General features: G+C 44.1%; 1 protein-coding gene across 1 annotated transcript; it reads left to right on the plus strand.

Moving 5' to 3' along the window:
- The first annotated feature begins 12959 nt into the window (after positions 1–12959).
- On the plus strand, positions 12960–15030 carry LOC107223067 (homeobox protein Hox-D11). The gene is made up of 2 exons (XM_015662640.2): positions 12960–13113; positions 13831–15030. Exons 1-2 carry the CDS (start codon positions 13096–13098, stop codon positions 14374–14376), a joined length of 564 nt encoding a protein of 187 aa, XP_015518126.1. The 5' UTR covers positions 12960–13095; the 3' UTR covers positions 14377–15030.
- The last annotated feature ends 295 nt before the right edge of the window (positions 15031–15325 follow it).

Genomic DNA, 15325 nt, shown 5'->3' on the forward strand with positions numbered 1-15325 from the left:
GGCTACCGAGTCTCGTTTACGCGCAGGTGAAACTTTAGCGATCCTTGGCAAAGGTCGATCCAGCACGGGTTCGAAGAAAGTGTACCGATAAAGTGCACCGGGAAGTTGGTGAGCGTACGGTAATCGGTCTGAACAACTTACACAGCTGTACTCCGAGTAGCGAGTTTACGAGCGCAGAAAGCCAAATTAGCGCCAGTTTCTAGATGCGCGAGAGTATTTGAATGATTTCGCTCGATGAATAAAAACTGTTTATTCTTTCTTCGAATAAATTTTGCCTCTTTGAAAACACGGAGAAAGGATAAAACTGTGTTAATAATTTATCGCCGGTGAATCGGACTTGTGATTATACTTTCGGGATGCTTAAATACAAACTTTGTATATAATACGATGAAAATTTTCAAGTCATTTCCACGCGCCTAATTGCCAATCAATATTTATTACGAAGAGTTTCTGAGGAACGCGACGCTCGAGCCTTGGCGATAATCAATTAAAATATAGATATAAGGCTATATAATTATAATATAGATGTATAGATTGAAGATCCATCCTTACTATTCCGATAAAAAGAAATCGCGTTCAGGGATCCGCAGGTGAAATGTCATCGACACGTAACGAAGATATAACCAGCTATCCTCCGCGGCACATTACGCGAGGTCTGAATCAAGGCCGTCGTTCGGATTTCATAAGATTTAATAAATTTTCATCTCCAGTTAGAATATCGACGATCTCAAAACTCGCGGTTATGCTATCCACGATAAAAGGTAAACAATCATTATGCAACCTGGTTAGGAAAACTAGTCGAATGACGGCTTGGCCTGTGTGTAATTTTTGTATGAGGCAAGAACAAGTTTTTCCTGAATAAAGCTGGATGTCCAGGTGTACTTAATAGCGGTATGCAGAACAGCCGTCGAACCTGAAGATGCTCGCGAGTCTCGTTGCTCCTTGCAGTTTACTTACTGCACAACTAGCTGGACGATGAAACTCTTCACTTGTTTACGTATACATGTACCTTTCACTAGCGGAAATGGACTAGCCGTGAGAGAGCCGGCTCAGGTCGTCAACTCGTTCTCGCACCGATTCTACCGGCCATGTAATAAATATGTATTAACTGATCGGTTACATTGCTGGGATTCACCGACTCCAACGCCCCTTTTCGAGAGCAGAACAAATCAGCGACCGACGCAGCGTCCAGCAAATTGCGGCGAGCCGTTCATTCCTGACTAAAGCAAATGTATTTTTCATTCCCTATCTTTAGAGTCCAAAAGGTATTTTGTCGATTAAATGTTTTTCATTCAGGAAAAAACATTTTCACGAAGTGTTTTTACCTCTGACGATTCAATTGTCTTGGGTCTAATGTGGTACGGATGCCGCCAATGGGAGATCATTAACAAACCCTCAGGCCTGACTAGATGCCAAATTATCGATGTGCGAATTGAACACTATATCGAACTTAACGACTGGAAAGTGTTGCCGGCAGGAGGCAATTGAATGTGGCATTGATGATCGTGAAGCTATCAAGTCGGAGGTTTCAAAGGCTGTAAATATACATATAAGCTATTGCAATCGAAAGGCCGGACCGAAATGCCGTCGTCGAGGACCAAGACATGTGTGTTTTTTCCATTAAGTTCAGTCGCATCGAAGCTATACTCCGACAACCTGCATAACCAAGGAATTCTAAACGAATTGGTATTATGACATAACGTATACATGTATAGCATTTTAGTTGTTGAGCAACGACGTTATGCCACGCTAATATAATTCATCGAAATTTTATGAGCATTCATTTCCATCTGTAATATCAAACATGTATCTTTACAATGCAGCGACGGCCAATTGAGCCAGTCATAGAATATATATTCTTCGGCTAGAATACCGAAACGGTTTCGTCCTGAAGATGAAACGCTTATTCGTTTTAATTTTATTTCAGTAGCGTGTTCGACGTACTTTTTCTCCTACCGGAAATCTTCTTCTGACATTTACAAGCAAGGAGATAATTATGCGTGGCAGAGCCCGTTCTCGTACCCCATAATTTACGCTTGCATTATAATCCGGAGCATAGTTTCAAGTTACTGACTGAAGTATGAAAGACAGACGTTCCCAGCAGCGTTGGCTTTTACTGCCTACAATTTTCGTGCCTGTTTATATGCTTAGTGCGTTTATACGTGTAAGGAATGCGCAACGAGGACGAACAAACAACATATGAAATAAAATATTTGAATAATTAATGGTGGATTTCAATTCCTAATAAGCAAAACGGAAAGTTGAATCGAAAACTGGGAATTCACCGCGCATTCGCCTCATCGATACGTACAGCGTTATGACTCTCACAATTAGTCGATCATCCGGTGAATTTACGAGCTCGTTAGAGCCGATGGGCTATCCTTTGATCTAGAGCAATTACAGCCGATAGCCGATACCCAATCCCGACGAACAGCTTCATCCGGCTTACCGAAGTGATCCTGGGCTAAAACTCCTCACGGATCAGTAATCCATCTATCTAAGAGTAAATAAACGGAGATCAAGGAACGTTCGGTTCAAATGCATTGACGGAGAAGTTTCGGACCGAGTTCTCCGCCGGAGAGGATGAAAATTCTGGACGAAGGTCACCATTCGGACACCAACCGGTCCATTTGTAAGAAATACGTTCCAGTAACAGTTCCATGCAAGGTCGTTTCAACCTCTGAGGCTGATGATGCTGGAGTACTTTCGTAATTCGAATACCGTGAGTTTGGTCAAACTGGTTAGACGTTGTCTTCAGAAACTTATTGAAAATCACGAACAGACGAGGATTTAATTTTTATACCGACAATAAGTTTTATCCTGACGATTATGTTCAAACCAAATTATATCTAAGCGATATCATTATGTTACGCAATATATGAGGATTATCTTTTCTACACTACGATTAGTAATTTATTGTGCAAACACATTTTCTAGGCGAAAGTCCACCGAGATCAAAAGTGCAATTCAACAAAGTGAGTAATTTCTATGCATCGCCTTGAAATTTTTAAGTTTCACTACATTAACTTGAAAGGAGAGAGTAAACGTATCTCACGTCTGTTTTAAGTTTGTGCAACTTGCACTTGAATTGCAGTCTTTAAGTGACTACAGTTTTGTTGCGAAAAATTTTACTTCTCAGATGAATTATCTTGTTACATTCTGTAAAAAATTTATGTCGCGAATGTTAGACTTTTCAATTTCGAAGGAAACGAACATCGGTGGAATAATCAAGCTACCGACATAGGACTGGCGATAATACTTAATGGCTCGATACGATTACGTAAAAATTTGTTACGACAACGGGAGCAGATGCCGCATCTATCCATTTAATTTGTTGCACAATCTGAAGTGTTCATCGTTGATGACTTTAAAACCACTATGGCCCGCAGGCAAAGACATCGAGTCGCACCAACTAACGGATTACCGACTCGATCAGACGAGTGCTGGATCTCGGAATACACGCGAACGTGATCGCGACATTCTTTCATATCGGGGGGCGGATCTCAAAGTGTCCTCGTCCTGAATCTTTTCACTGCAAATCGACGTAAAGATCACATCGAACGCTTGCGCGAGTGAAACCGGAAAACGACGCGAGGAACACTCGTCATAAATTGAGGTAATAAATGGTCTCAAAAGAAAAACAGAAGTGGCAGATGAAAAAAAAAAAAATTCCCAGGCTTGTATTCAGCTTTTATTGCACATAGAGATGGAGAGATGTTTATTACAGAGGTAATGACTCGGTAATTTCACGAAGATTCGTGCGGCAGGTGTTTGGATAAATTGCCATTACTTTAAAAAATGGTCCCGGTCCAATTTAATTTACGAAACACTAAAACTTGATGAAATTTTGGATAAAAATTTCATTTTAATTCTGAAAATCAAGATTCGTAGAACAGTTCTTAAAAAAGGATCGTGAATTTTGTGTGCACTGCTTCTGAAAAAAGGAAACTGTACGAGATGCGTTGGAGAACAATTATGTAATCCACACAAGTTTTATTATTTCAAGATATAAGGTCCAAGCCCGATTGGCACTTCGCATATTCCCATCGTTCCGTACCAGTGAGATCCATATGGTTACGGTTGAGGACTCGGGTGAAAAGAGCGGTCCAAAAGTTCGCGATAAACGCGAAGGTGCGCCGTAAGCTATTTTAATGCCTTTTTTCACTCGAGAGCAACAAATTGTTGGCGAATGTCGAATGGATAATCATTGAGACGAAATTACAGACTTTCTTTTCTCTCGATTCGAGTATTGCGCAACGCCGCTGTGTTAATGGCGGTTAATCACAAGGACATTTAGTATGGGACGTGCAAGTCCGCACATACCGACACAACCTTGGTCATGAGATCAGTCAATTAAAAACCTCATGGACCACAAAGACTTGGTGTAACGATGTGCTAATTTCGTCAGTGTTTCACTGGCGCCATAAGCTGCTCTACCCTGATGGACAGTTGTTCCAGAAAGCGAGCGTCGAAAGGCACGGAACACCCGTTCGAGCGAATCCATAAACATTCCTGTTGCGTATTCGCGAAAACCCCTGTGTGGTAAAACACTTCTAATTTGGGATAATACTGGAAGAATTTCATAGGGGTTAATAGGACGTATGCTGAAGTAATCATCTGTAAACGGTTAGCCTACAAATTGTCGTGCGGTTTGTTTATCCTGAAACTCCTGCAGTGGCATCAGCTAATTCCCCAGATAACGTGCCTGTGCAAGATTCCGTACGCTACGTTGGCTTTAGGAGTTAGAGCCCAAACCGAAAACATTTCTTACATAAAAACGATATTCAAGGTCATGTAAAGATGAAACTAAGCGTAAGCAAGAATTTTAATTGAATGTTAAGAAACGTTATCATCTCTGTTTATTTGCAAACCTAATCTTCGTGGTCCTTGCGTTTCTCATGGGTCAGTGACTCACTCGATTCGGTAACAGAGTTTGTTTGCTCATGTGTCTAACGTTAGCATTCCCGCCAGCCTAAAAGTGTAATTTTAACGAAAGGTCCAAGTTCTTAGGTTACACGCAATGCTGTAATCGTGCCGGCGCGGTATCTCGGATATTTACCCTTGAGCGAGAGCTTTTAATCTCTAGGTCGAGGCCTGCACGCAAGAAGTCCGGGTCGAGGACAAAATTTTATCCATATATTGTTACACCACGTGATCTACGCTGCGCGTAAAAGTGAGGCAATGCTGGAATCATCCTCATAATCTGCGTCCCCGACATGAGAATCGTTGGCGATCGCGTTACGTAACGAATGAAAAAAGACCAAACGTTTGTGGATACGAGACAATTGGCGGAATGGCAAAGTCGCGTCAGATGTTCACCTCGGCAAATTGAACCACTTTAAACGCTCAACGAACATACAGACGATTCATACTCGCATCGATGTGTGCACGAATGCACGGATGCATTCGTACTCAAGCGCTGAAATGTAGAACGTACTTTCCATGTTAGGTGATCCAAACGAATCCAAACCGACCCCCCATTGCTCTTGGTAATTACTCATAGAAACGACGTTGTATACCCATGCATATGAAGTAACAGGCAAAGAAACACCTTGCGAGACATTCATATTTTCAGTTCGCGACATCCCGAGTGTGAATCTGATTCGAAACTATACCCAGATACGTAATTTTTACTACCTGGTAAAATTAACGCGAGACTTCGAGGTCGCATCGAAGAAGAAGAAGAAGAAGAAGAAGAAGAAGAAGAAGAAGAAGAAGAAGAAGAAGAAGAAGAAGAAGAAAAGTTTCGAGAAGGCCTCGCGCCACTTGTGTTTTTTTTTTCTTTTTTCCTTCGCCTCTTCTCCTCGGTCCACTTCCATAACTCTGCACTGCAGCCGCCTTCTATGGCGCGATCCTCTACCGTCGTGCAGCACCAAGCTGCGGAGATCTTCCAATTTCCAGAGACTTTCGCTCCTTGAGCCTCATCCGTACCAAGAGCGAGGATCGACGTCGTCGACTCGACATGGCCGAAGTCCTGCAGCATACTTCCGACTTTGTGCTCCCATCGACGGCGGGTGATCGGCGGCCGAGAATCGGTAATAATTGGCGAAGACTGAAGGGAGGGCAAGAGTGCAGCCGAGGATTACGAAGCGAGATTCGACCGCGCGGTCAAGCGAAAGTATGCCCCAGGCCTCTCCGGACTTCTCTGGATCCCTGATCTATCTCCGACGTATGCACGTGCATTCACGCGTGCTCGTCGTTGTGTGCCGACTTCGAGTCCATCTGTGCACGCACACACGGATCTCTGCCGGAATTTACAGCGACGGTCAGTTTTTTATTCGCACTGGGAAGACCCCGTCTCCTACAACTATAAGCCGATCTTCGTATAATTTGCTGAAATTTTGCGCGATTTCAACTCGCACGTCGTCCCTTCTTCGTTGTAGGTACGGGAAAGACGTTGTCGATTGTATTGCGGGAGTTTAGCATGCGCAGCTACAAGCTCGGCCGTAATACTCGTGCAATTGCTTCAGCGGCTTGAATGCATCAGTGTAGCTCACCGCATGCACGGCATAGGGGGACATGGACGTAAATCATTCCCTACAATTGCGGTTATTGTTGAGGCGGTCGACGCTAATTTAATACCTGCTATTCTTAAACTCGTCAGCCGTGTTCCTACCATGTAATATCTTTCGTCGTTTGACGTCGTGCGACGACTGACAAACATTTCTTTCCTCGCTACTTTGTTTATTTTCAGCTCTTCGAGTCTTAAGTTGTTACATGTCCTTGCCTTTCTTCCACGATCGTCTTTCGCGTCGATGGTTCTGATATTTTACTTTTTCAGTTTTATTTTCGTGTGAATATCGATTTTAGAAAGTATCGAATCTCGGAGTTTTGCTGGATGATTGTTGCAAGCTTTTCTACAATCTTTGTTGTGCCGTTTTTCCGTTGCAAATATGTAATTCGAATAACGCAACATTATCGGCTACAATATCTTTTTTGGGGGAACTAATTTACAAACAACAAATTTTCAACCCTCTGGTCTACACTTGCAAAGGGAATCTTTTACGTTTGGATATTCTTATTCAAGACATTCTGAAGATTCCGTTTCGCTATTAAAATTATGAAAACAGATTGAATCGCTGTTACAAGAAATAGAACTTTAGTGTCACAAATGACCAATGATATACGCAATAGTGGCGACAGAAAGTGATGTAAGCCAGAGCTTTAACACTATCGTACTATCGGAATAACAATTTGCACAACTAAACTTTGTTGTTAACAAGAGTCGTGCTGCTAGGACAATTATTCGACGAGATCCAGAATTATTAAATACGATTCTTAAACCAGTAGGACGTTTCCGGAACCGTGAACACCCGACGCTGTACGTGCATGTGAAAGTTTTATGTCTTGACTCATCTGGTCAGTCGGTCAATCGAGAGTACTCGGTGACCTGCACTACCGAGTCCGTTTATTCTGCAGCAGCATGGTTGGTGGAAATGTAACAATCACAAGGATCTCGCGACGACAAATCTTACACTTATCTCGTGAAAATATCTGAAAACACCTGTCGATAGTTCACGAGAATCGGTTAATAGACGGACCACAGTGTTGACAAAATTGGACAAAATTCCTCGAGTTCGTGGCAAACGATGCGACCACTGTATTCAAGCCTTACGATGATCACAACGTTGACCGAAAGCCTTCTCGAGCATCACCGTTGCCTCCAGTGCTGTGAAGACCGTATGGTCGTCATTACCATCATCGCGCAACGAAGGCAACCAGAACTATCCATTTACCACACCATGCAATTGTCCGTCCGAAGGATAGATGACCGGTTTCTTTTAGGTATATGGTGATTACTGCAGGTATAAGGTAAACACGCGGAAGCGACGCATCGAGGATGGTACAATGACGGTTCGAGTATTTCTCTTCCTGATGGCAACACTTCTTCGCCGTTACGGGCCGAGCATGCAGCCCACGTTTCTTGTTCAGGAAAGATGCGCGGTACCTAAGGTGTAGGGGCACGCTGGACTAGACTAGATGATTGGATACAGTGCTGCCTCATCTCACGTAACTCACTTTCGATCAGGAAGTAAAAAGTGAGAGAACAGTATGCGTTATAGCTTCGCAAACTTGATGCCCCGTTAAGCGTAATCAAAATTGTCTCAGGTGGAACAAGACCTCGAGTACATGTTCGGTGTAAACTCGATATACTGCAAGCTTCTTTCCTAACGCATATATATATTTATATATATATTTATGTATATGTACGGGTAACTGTACCGTTGCACTTCTTCGCTGTTAGTGCGTTCTAAAAGTGCGTTCTTTATTAGAGTGGCCAGTACCGGCGTTACGTAAGTATACTTCTTCGCAAACAACTCTCGTCTACTCGCCAAGCCTAGGCGGAGGGTACTGCATTATAACTGCATTCGTTTACGTCTCTGAGATCTCGGACGACTGCGTGCATCTTTTACGAGTCCGGCAGAGAGAAAGAGAGAGAGAGAGAGAGAGTGATCTTTTTTCCTTTTATCCTGCTATAGGCGAATAAAAAGAAGATTGCTTGTGATCTCTCGAGCCTAATTATACATCGGAGCCAATCTCTTTAATGATCGACTCTTCTGATGTTATCCATACTTATCATCGAAAACTGGGTTTCGAACGATCGTCGGATCAAGCCCATTGCGAGTCGTGGTCAAGTGCCGCGTTAATGCATTATATCAATATGCAACGTATAACTTTCTCACCAAAAATTTATACTTCGCCAACGCTTCGACACGGTACGGGGTATGGTTCTGCTTTATCTCCATGGAACAGGTGCCTACACTTGCAGGCTGATTCGCCATGGACACTCTGTTATACCGTTTCCGTTGAAAGGTGAGAAGAGGCAGACCATGCGACCCAATTTCTCACCAGTTACGACTCCAGGCCGCAGACGATTGGAGATCATGTGGCCGTCTCGGACCTCCGCTAGTTACCTGCGGAGTGATCGGACTGACCACCACCGGTTAGCGACAGCGACGAGGAGGACCTTCATGAATTTCGCTTTTTCTTGACCCACATAAGCTGACGCTATTCGTTAATCGAGCTGTGATGAGGTTGTCCCGATTTAACGATCCGGGAAAACGAACGATTTGTGACGTCAACGATCGGCTGCGTTACGGCAATATAGTATGGCTGCGTCGATGCAGTTTAGAAAATTAAGAATCAATGATGTCAGGATCAAGGACTATACGGTAATCGCGCACGAATAAAACACAATAGGAAGAGAAACGGACGATGCAGCAGCTCGTGTCGTAGTTCTGGAATCGTTTCGTTGCAGGAATCAAGCAATATACTCGGTGAAAGTTACGCGTTCAGGTGATGCTACAATAGGATACAACCAGCGATTGTAAATACACTGCAACGTTTTCACACAACGTGTATAACCTTCATGAAGTAAGAAACAAGAAAATAATGATAAAAATTGACGCGATCCCCGTAGGTCTGCGATCATCTCTTCAAAATAAATATGAAGGAGCAAAAAGTCAAGAGCTTCGTCTTGGCCCACTTTGCAGAACCACTTGCTACCATGTTCGGCCCCGAGGTTGAACTTAGATCATCGCGATATGAAATAAAGAAAATAAAACGGAGTAGGTAAGCACAAAAAGTCACATTAAATGTCACGTCGTTTAACGTTGTTCTAATACGACGATGGACGATGGTTAACGAAAACTGGGTTCGTTATCGCATGCTTGAGTTTGGGCATAAAGAAATCGCTCTAGAATTTCATTTTTATAAACAATTAAGAATTCGTGACAATTCGTTCATGATGATAGTTAGCAATTAATTCTACGTGTTGCGTGCGGTGTTATAATCTGATTATACGCGTCGTGGATTGCATGTAACTCAGTCGCAAGTTGCGCCTCGGCTTCTCAGCGTGCAAATAGATCCGGGCTTCGTCATTAGCAGTAAAACGACGGTGCAATAAAGTGTTTTTTACTTTTTTTTTTCTTATTTCTTTGAGTAAACACCGCGTTTAAGATATACGCTCACAAAAAGTTTCTCTCATCAACGAAATTTTATATCGTTATAACGCAAACTTTGGTGAAATATTTATAAGGTAAGCTTTGAACTTATCAACGTGCGGATTCGTTCTTGCGTTGAAAAGAGAAATTATAAGGAATTTGAGAAATTAAAATCAAATGACTCTTTAATTACCGTACGGTTTGGCAAAAAAATAAAATAAATAAATAAATAAAAAATTGTTATTTCTTATCGGCACATGGGAGGTATGTCTGTACTCACAGTAAAATCATAACCTTATTACGAAACTAATTTTGCCACTGATTTTTGAACGCGTTGTCATGCGTGCGTGTATCTGTTTGCATATACAGACATCTACGTATCCATGAATATGAATAAGTTCGGACTCTTGAATACTGAAATATGCTACACGCGCAGCTTCAATCGTATTAGTGGCAAGTCTTTCGTGTGTATGTGAAAAGTGAGTTCGTTGTGTACCGAGTATCGTTGGTTATATTTGCAAACGGTTATGCTACTGCCTTGACTGAGTAAATATTTTGCCTCCCGAACACAGTTGAGTCACAAATGTTGTTTTGTCAACGTTCCGTTTCATAGAGTAATAAATATATAAAGTGTGACGGAGATTGAATCGAACTGTCAAAAATTAGTGAATAATTCAAATCAGATGCTATAACTTGAAGTCAGAAATCGGGGGTCAGATTAATTTTAGTGATTATTTAGTCACGCTTTCGTGAATTCATTCATTTTTATTTACCCGATGGTTGTTCCTACCTCAATCGCTACACCTATCCTGTGTATTTTAATTAGAATGATAATTTAATACCAAGAAAGCGAACGAGTTCCCGCTTGTATCAACTACAACACTGCCAGACACGAATGGCACAATGGGGAAACGAGTTCTGTTCTACCCTGCTACTTCCGGTGACGACATCGCGATGCACGGTTGGTTCAACGTGTATCCCTGGTAAAAGGAGCCTAAAACAATTTGGAATCGAAGGCGCGGAATCTCGGTAGTAATTAGGCCAATTAAACCTTTCCATTCCTACATAAAATGCTTTTCAAGTTTTCCCACGGATGCCCGTAATTCCAGTGTTCGTTTCCCGGCTGCTCGCCAAATTTCCGAACTGAAACGATAAGCAGTCGCACCCAAGTTTTTCTCTGCGAAAAATTTCTGTAACCGAGAAATTCTTGAATCGAATTCTTCCAAAAATTATAGATGGAAATAAGTTTAATCAGGATGCGTCACGCAGTCGCCTGAGCTTGTGACTTATTAACGGATTTCTATCTCTGGTTTTGATCGTTCTTTTTTTTCGTTTCCGATTCTTTTTGTTTATGCATTCCTCGCGAAAAGTAGATTTCGCCCGGCCGTGAAGAGACGTGGCCATAGAGCATCCACCAGTTGTGCGAAACGAGGTCAAATTCCAGTGAATAACCATGAGTTTGATTTCCCTAAGCGCACTACATAGCTCACGACGACTCCCGTCTCACCTTTGACATTAACCTCGTCCTTTCTACCAAAATCAAACCGTCGACCCCTCGTTGCGGATCACTGGCGCCGTCCGTTTCTCCGCTCGAAAATGAGTCGGGGGCAATTGGTCCCAGGAATGCACCTTGCTCAATATCCGATTCTTCAGGTCTACGAGCAGCAATTAATCAGACCGGTCATAATGGAATTCTATCCTGCGACTGCTATTCTACGTACCCACCATGTACCGTTCTTTCCTATGATGAAACTCCGTGTTTGATAATGAAATACTCGTTTCGTAAACACGTGTTAATCGAGAATCAAAGAAAATTCCACAGGAGATTAGGGAGCGGGTTAAGGAAATCCTGAAATTGATGTCAGGTTTATCATTCAGTGCATCTTGTACCGCAGTCTCCAAATTAAGCCTGCGAGCGAAATTCACCTCGCGCGTTCTATTTGCATGAAATTAACGAGTTAGAGTGAAGAAAATTGAAGTTAAAGAGGTTAATTGAATCCGGAATCTTCAAGAGTTGCAAGAACAGAATTAACTGTGACTTATAAAGCCAGTATCACGTCGCTATCCTAACGGGGATATGAACTAACAATTCTCTTTATTCCGGATGATTATTTTTCATTCGCCTTGCGTGTTATAGAATCTAATAAAATTTTGAGAGACGGCAAACGCACAACGGTATCACGGACTCAACAAATATTGCCCAACGTATTTTTTTATAGATTCATGCCACGGCAGCAACAATTCAACGTCACAGTCTTCTTACTATTCCGCAGATATTAAACTCTCGTCTGCAATTCGAGACGCGAGCAGAGCGTGTCACGTGGCGTAAGTCGAAATCGGCTTGTTTCGTCACTCGTTTAAATTAATTCAAGTGTAACGCGTAACCTTTGATCCTTCCAGTGGCACAGATTCGCAGGTCTTTCCTAAGCGGTGTCCTGCCGACACTGCTACTGGATCTAGACTGGTAAAAACGGAATTGAAAAACTGTAAAAATTTACTAAAAAATACGATCCGATCCGTCGCACGTAACTCCGTCACGATCCTGACCGGATATCCAGATCAAAGCCTCGAGGCTCCAGACGGACAATCATCTTGATCCCAATTGACGGGAAAACGCGATCAGCTCGTCGATGACGCAACACGCGTCGATAGCGCGAACCATGGGACGAATAGAAAAACGCAGCTACAAGTAGATAGAGCCGTCGGCGAGCACCTGCAGGAGAAGCTGTTCCCCGTGGAGGTCTAGGACGCAGCCTCGGCCCGGTCGCAGGACCCGATTCGGGTCGATTAGGCGACGATCCGAAGCGACGCCGAGTGATTTGCGCAACGGTATGTAAAGAAGAGAGAAGATAATTAGGGAAAAAATTTGTTTGTCAGAGAGGAAGTCCGCGGCTATGCCGCGACGGTATAAACCGCGGGATCGGCGGACAGCCGGTGGGCCCCGGGGCCCCGCGAGACCGAAGGGAAGTCAGGCGAGCGCGGAGGAGGGACGATCACCTCCTTGTAGAAATACTCTCACTCTAGAGAGGGCAGCGTAGCTTCTTCGGGGGGAAGGGGCCCCCCACGTATCCAGCGGCTCGTCAAGGGGGTATAAAGGTTGCGTAGGCTCATCCACAGAGTCACAGAAAGAGGCGGCATCGCAGAAGCCGACATGAATCCATTGATCGCGGTAAGGAAAGAGAAAAAACCTACGAAACACCAGCCTGGGCCTACCGTCGGGATATAATATACATACGTATAATACGGCTACGTACACTGCACACTTCGAGTTATCTCGGTCTGCGAAAAGTGAAAGAAAATAATAAATAAATCACGAATAATAAATAATCAAAACCGAAATAAGCGAAAGTCTCTGTATATGAAGTGCGAAAAACGGGAGTCGGACGAAATTTTCAATACAGTTCTTAACTTGACACGATCAGTGCGCGCTCTCTCGGTTACACGTATCGACAACGTGACGGGTTGTATTCTTGGAGTGTCTGACAAGGATGCGATATAAAATTAAAAAGACAAAAAACGAAGAAACAACTCATTCTCTTACGAAGCCGAGAAAAACAGTGACTATAACTACAACTGATAGCACCTTGGATGCCGCGAAAATCGGTTGCAGTAGTTATGGGATATCGGAATAACTATACATCCATCGTCCTTGTCAGACCCTCGGGCGATCTGAATTCGGGGCATAGATTGTGTAGAAATTTTAGTCGCATTGTCATCCTCAAATTGAAAAGAAGACAGAGACCATTCTCCGAGAGACCAAGGACTCGCGTCCGTACGTCTCTCGGAGAAACGTGGAATCTGGTCATCCCGTAACTTCTACCCCGCGTTCCCCCCGCTTCTACAAAGCCGAAAATACCCGTCTCATCATTTTCTTCCTCTGTTACAGTGCATGGTTGTGGCCCTAGCCGGGCTCGCTCTGGCTGAGCCCCCGGTATCCTCGGGATACAGCTACAGCGGCCCCAGCCTGATCGGAGGCGGCGGTAGCTACTCCCACGGAGGCGGTGGCGGCGGTGGCTACTCACACGGAGGCGGCGGCGGTGGCGGCGGCGGATACACTCAAGTCGGTACCGGATACCAGACCAGCGAAGGCGCTTCCGTCGACGGAGCCCTGCTCGAGCAGATCCGGCAGATCCTCCTGAAGGAGGAACTCCAGTCCCAGCAGAGCGGCGGATTCGGAGGCAGCGGCTACGCGCCCAGCTCGAGCTACGGCGCCCCGTCTCCGCAATACGGCGTCCCCAGCCCGCAATACGGAGTCCCGAGCTACCAGACCCGCGTCGTCGGCGTTGATCTCGAGGGAATCAGACAGGCCATCCAGGTCGCCCAGTTCAACCAGATCACCCACGGACCCAGCTTCAGCGGCTACCCAAGCGGACCCAGCTCGAGCTACGGGGCTCCGAGCAGGCCAAGCGGCAGCTACGGCGTCCCCTTCTAGGCGATATTTATGAAAAACTAGAATAGAGAGGAAGACCGGAGGCAACCGTCGACGAATTCCGCGCACCGAGTCCGGGGAGAACGATTACGAAACGGCGTTTTACCGACAAAACGAAGCGTACGAGTATTACCGAAACTGTGCACTTTATGTCCTGCCTTGACGAAGACTGAACAGTCGTAGCTTCATCAGGGCAGGATTTGGAGGCTGGGGGAGGATCGTCAGCCCTGGAATAATATCAGACGCCAGCATTCGCGGATTGACCGAAGCTAGCCGAAGAAGAACCGCGCCAGCTAGATACGTATATCGGTACCGAGACCTGATCGACGCAGACGAACTTGTTGCCTTATAATTACAATCGCACAACGGCCGAACATCAGCCTATCTTCTTGACGAGGACACCGAAAATCCAAGAAGAGAGATCGGAATAAAAATTTGATCTCGATTTCGCGCTTTCTATCAAATTGCGCGCTGTAAATACAGCACGAGAGTTTTAGCTATAAACGGGGAGAAGTTTGGGTCGAGATTCTTTTGGGCATTCCGAGAAACTGGAACTTACTTTTAGTGCCAGAAGATACAAATGTGGAGAAAAAAAAAACATCAAACCGACACACGGAAATATTTGAGTCTCGTACCTGAACGTGCACACCTGATACACAGAAATACACGACGGTTAAACATATACATGCAAAATACACACGAACACTCCTGAGACAAAAAGGAGAACACAGACACTGTACGTATGAGAAATACACGCGAGTACGATATTTTTTTATATTATTTGTAACGTCTTTATTATATTACGCATTTTTTATACCTGTATAAAGGCTTTTTTTGTAGAAAAAAATAAAAATAATACGTCGCCACCGTTAAACAAACGCTGTCTCTTTCCCATTCGGCCCCGTTTCCCACCCCGAAACAACCAGTTCGCCAATCGCGATAAGGCTTCTTT

This window comes from Neodiprion lecontei, chromosome 6 (assembly GCF_021901455.1).
Source record: "Neodiprion lecontei isolate iyNeoLeco1 chromosome 6, iyNeoLeco1.1, whole genome shotgun sequence".
NCBI classification, from domain to species: Eukaryota; Metazoa; Arthropoda; class Insecta; order Hymenoptera; family Diprionidae; genus Neodiprion; species Neodiprion lecontei.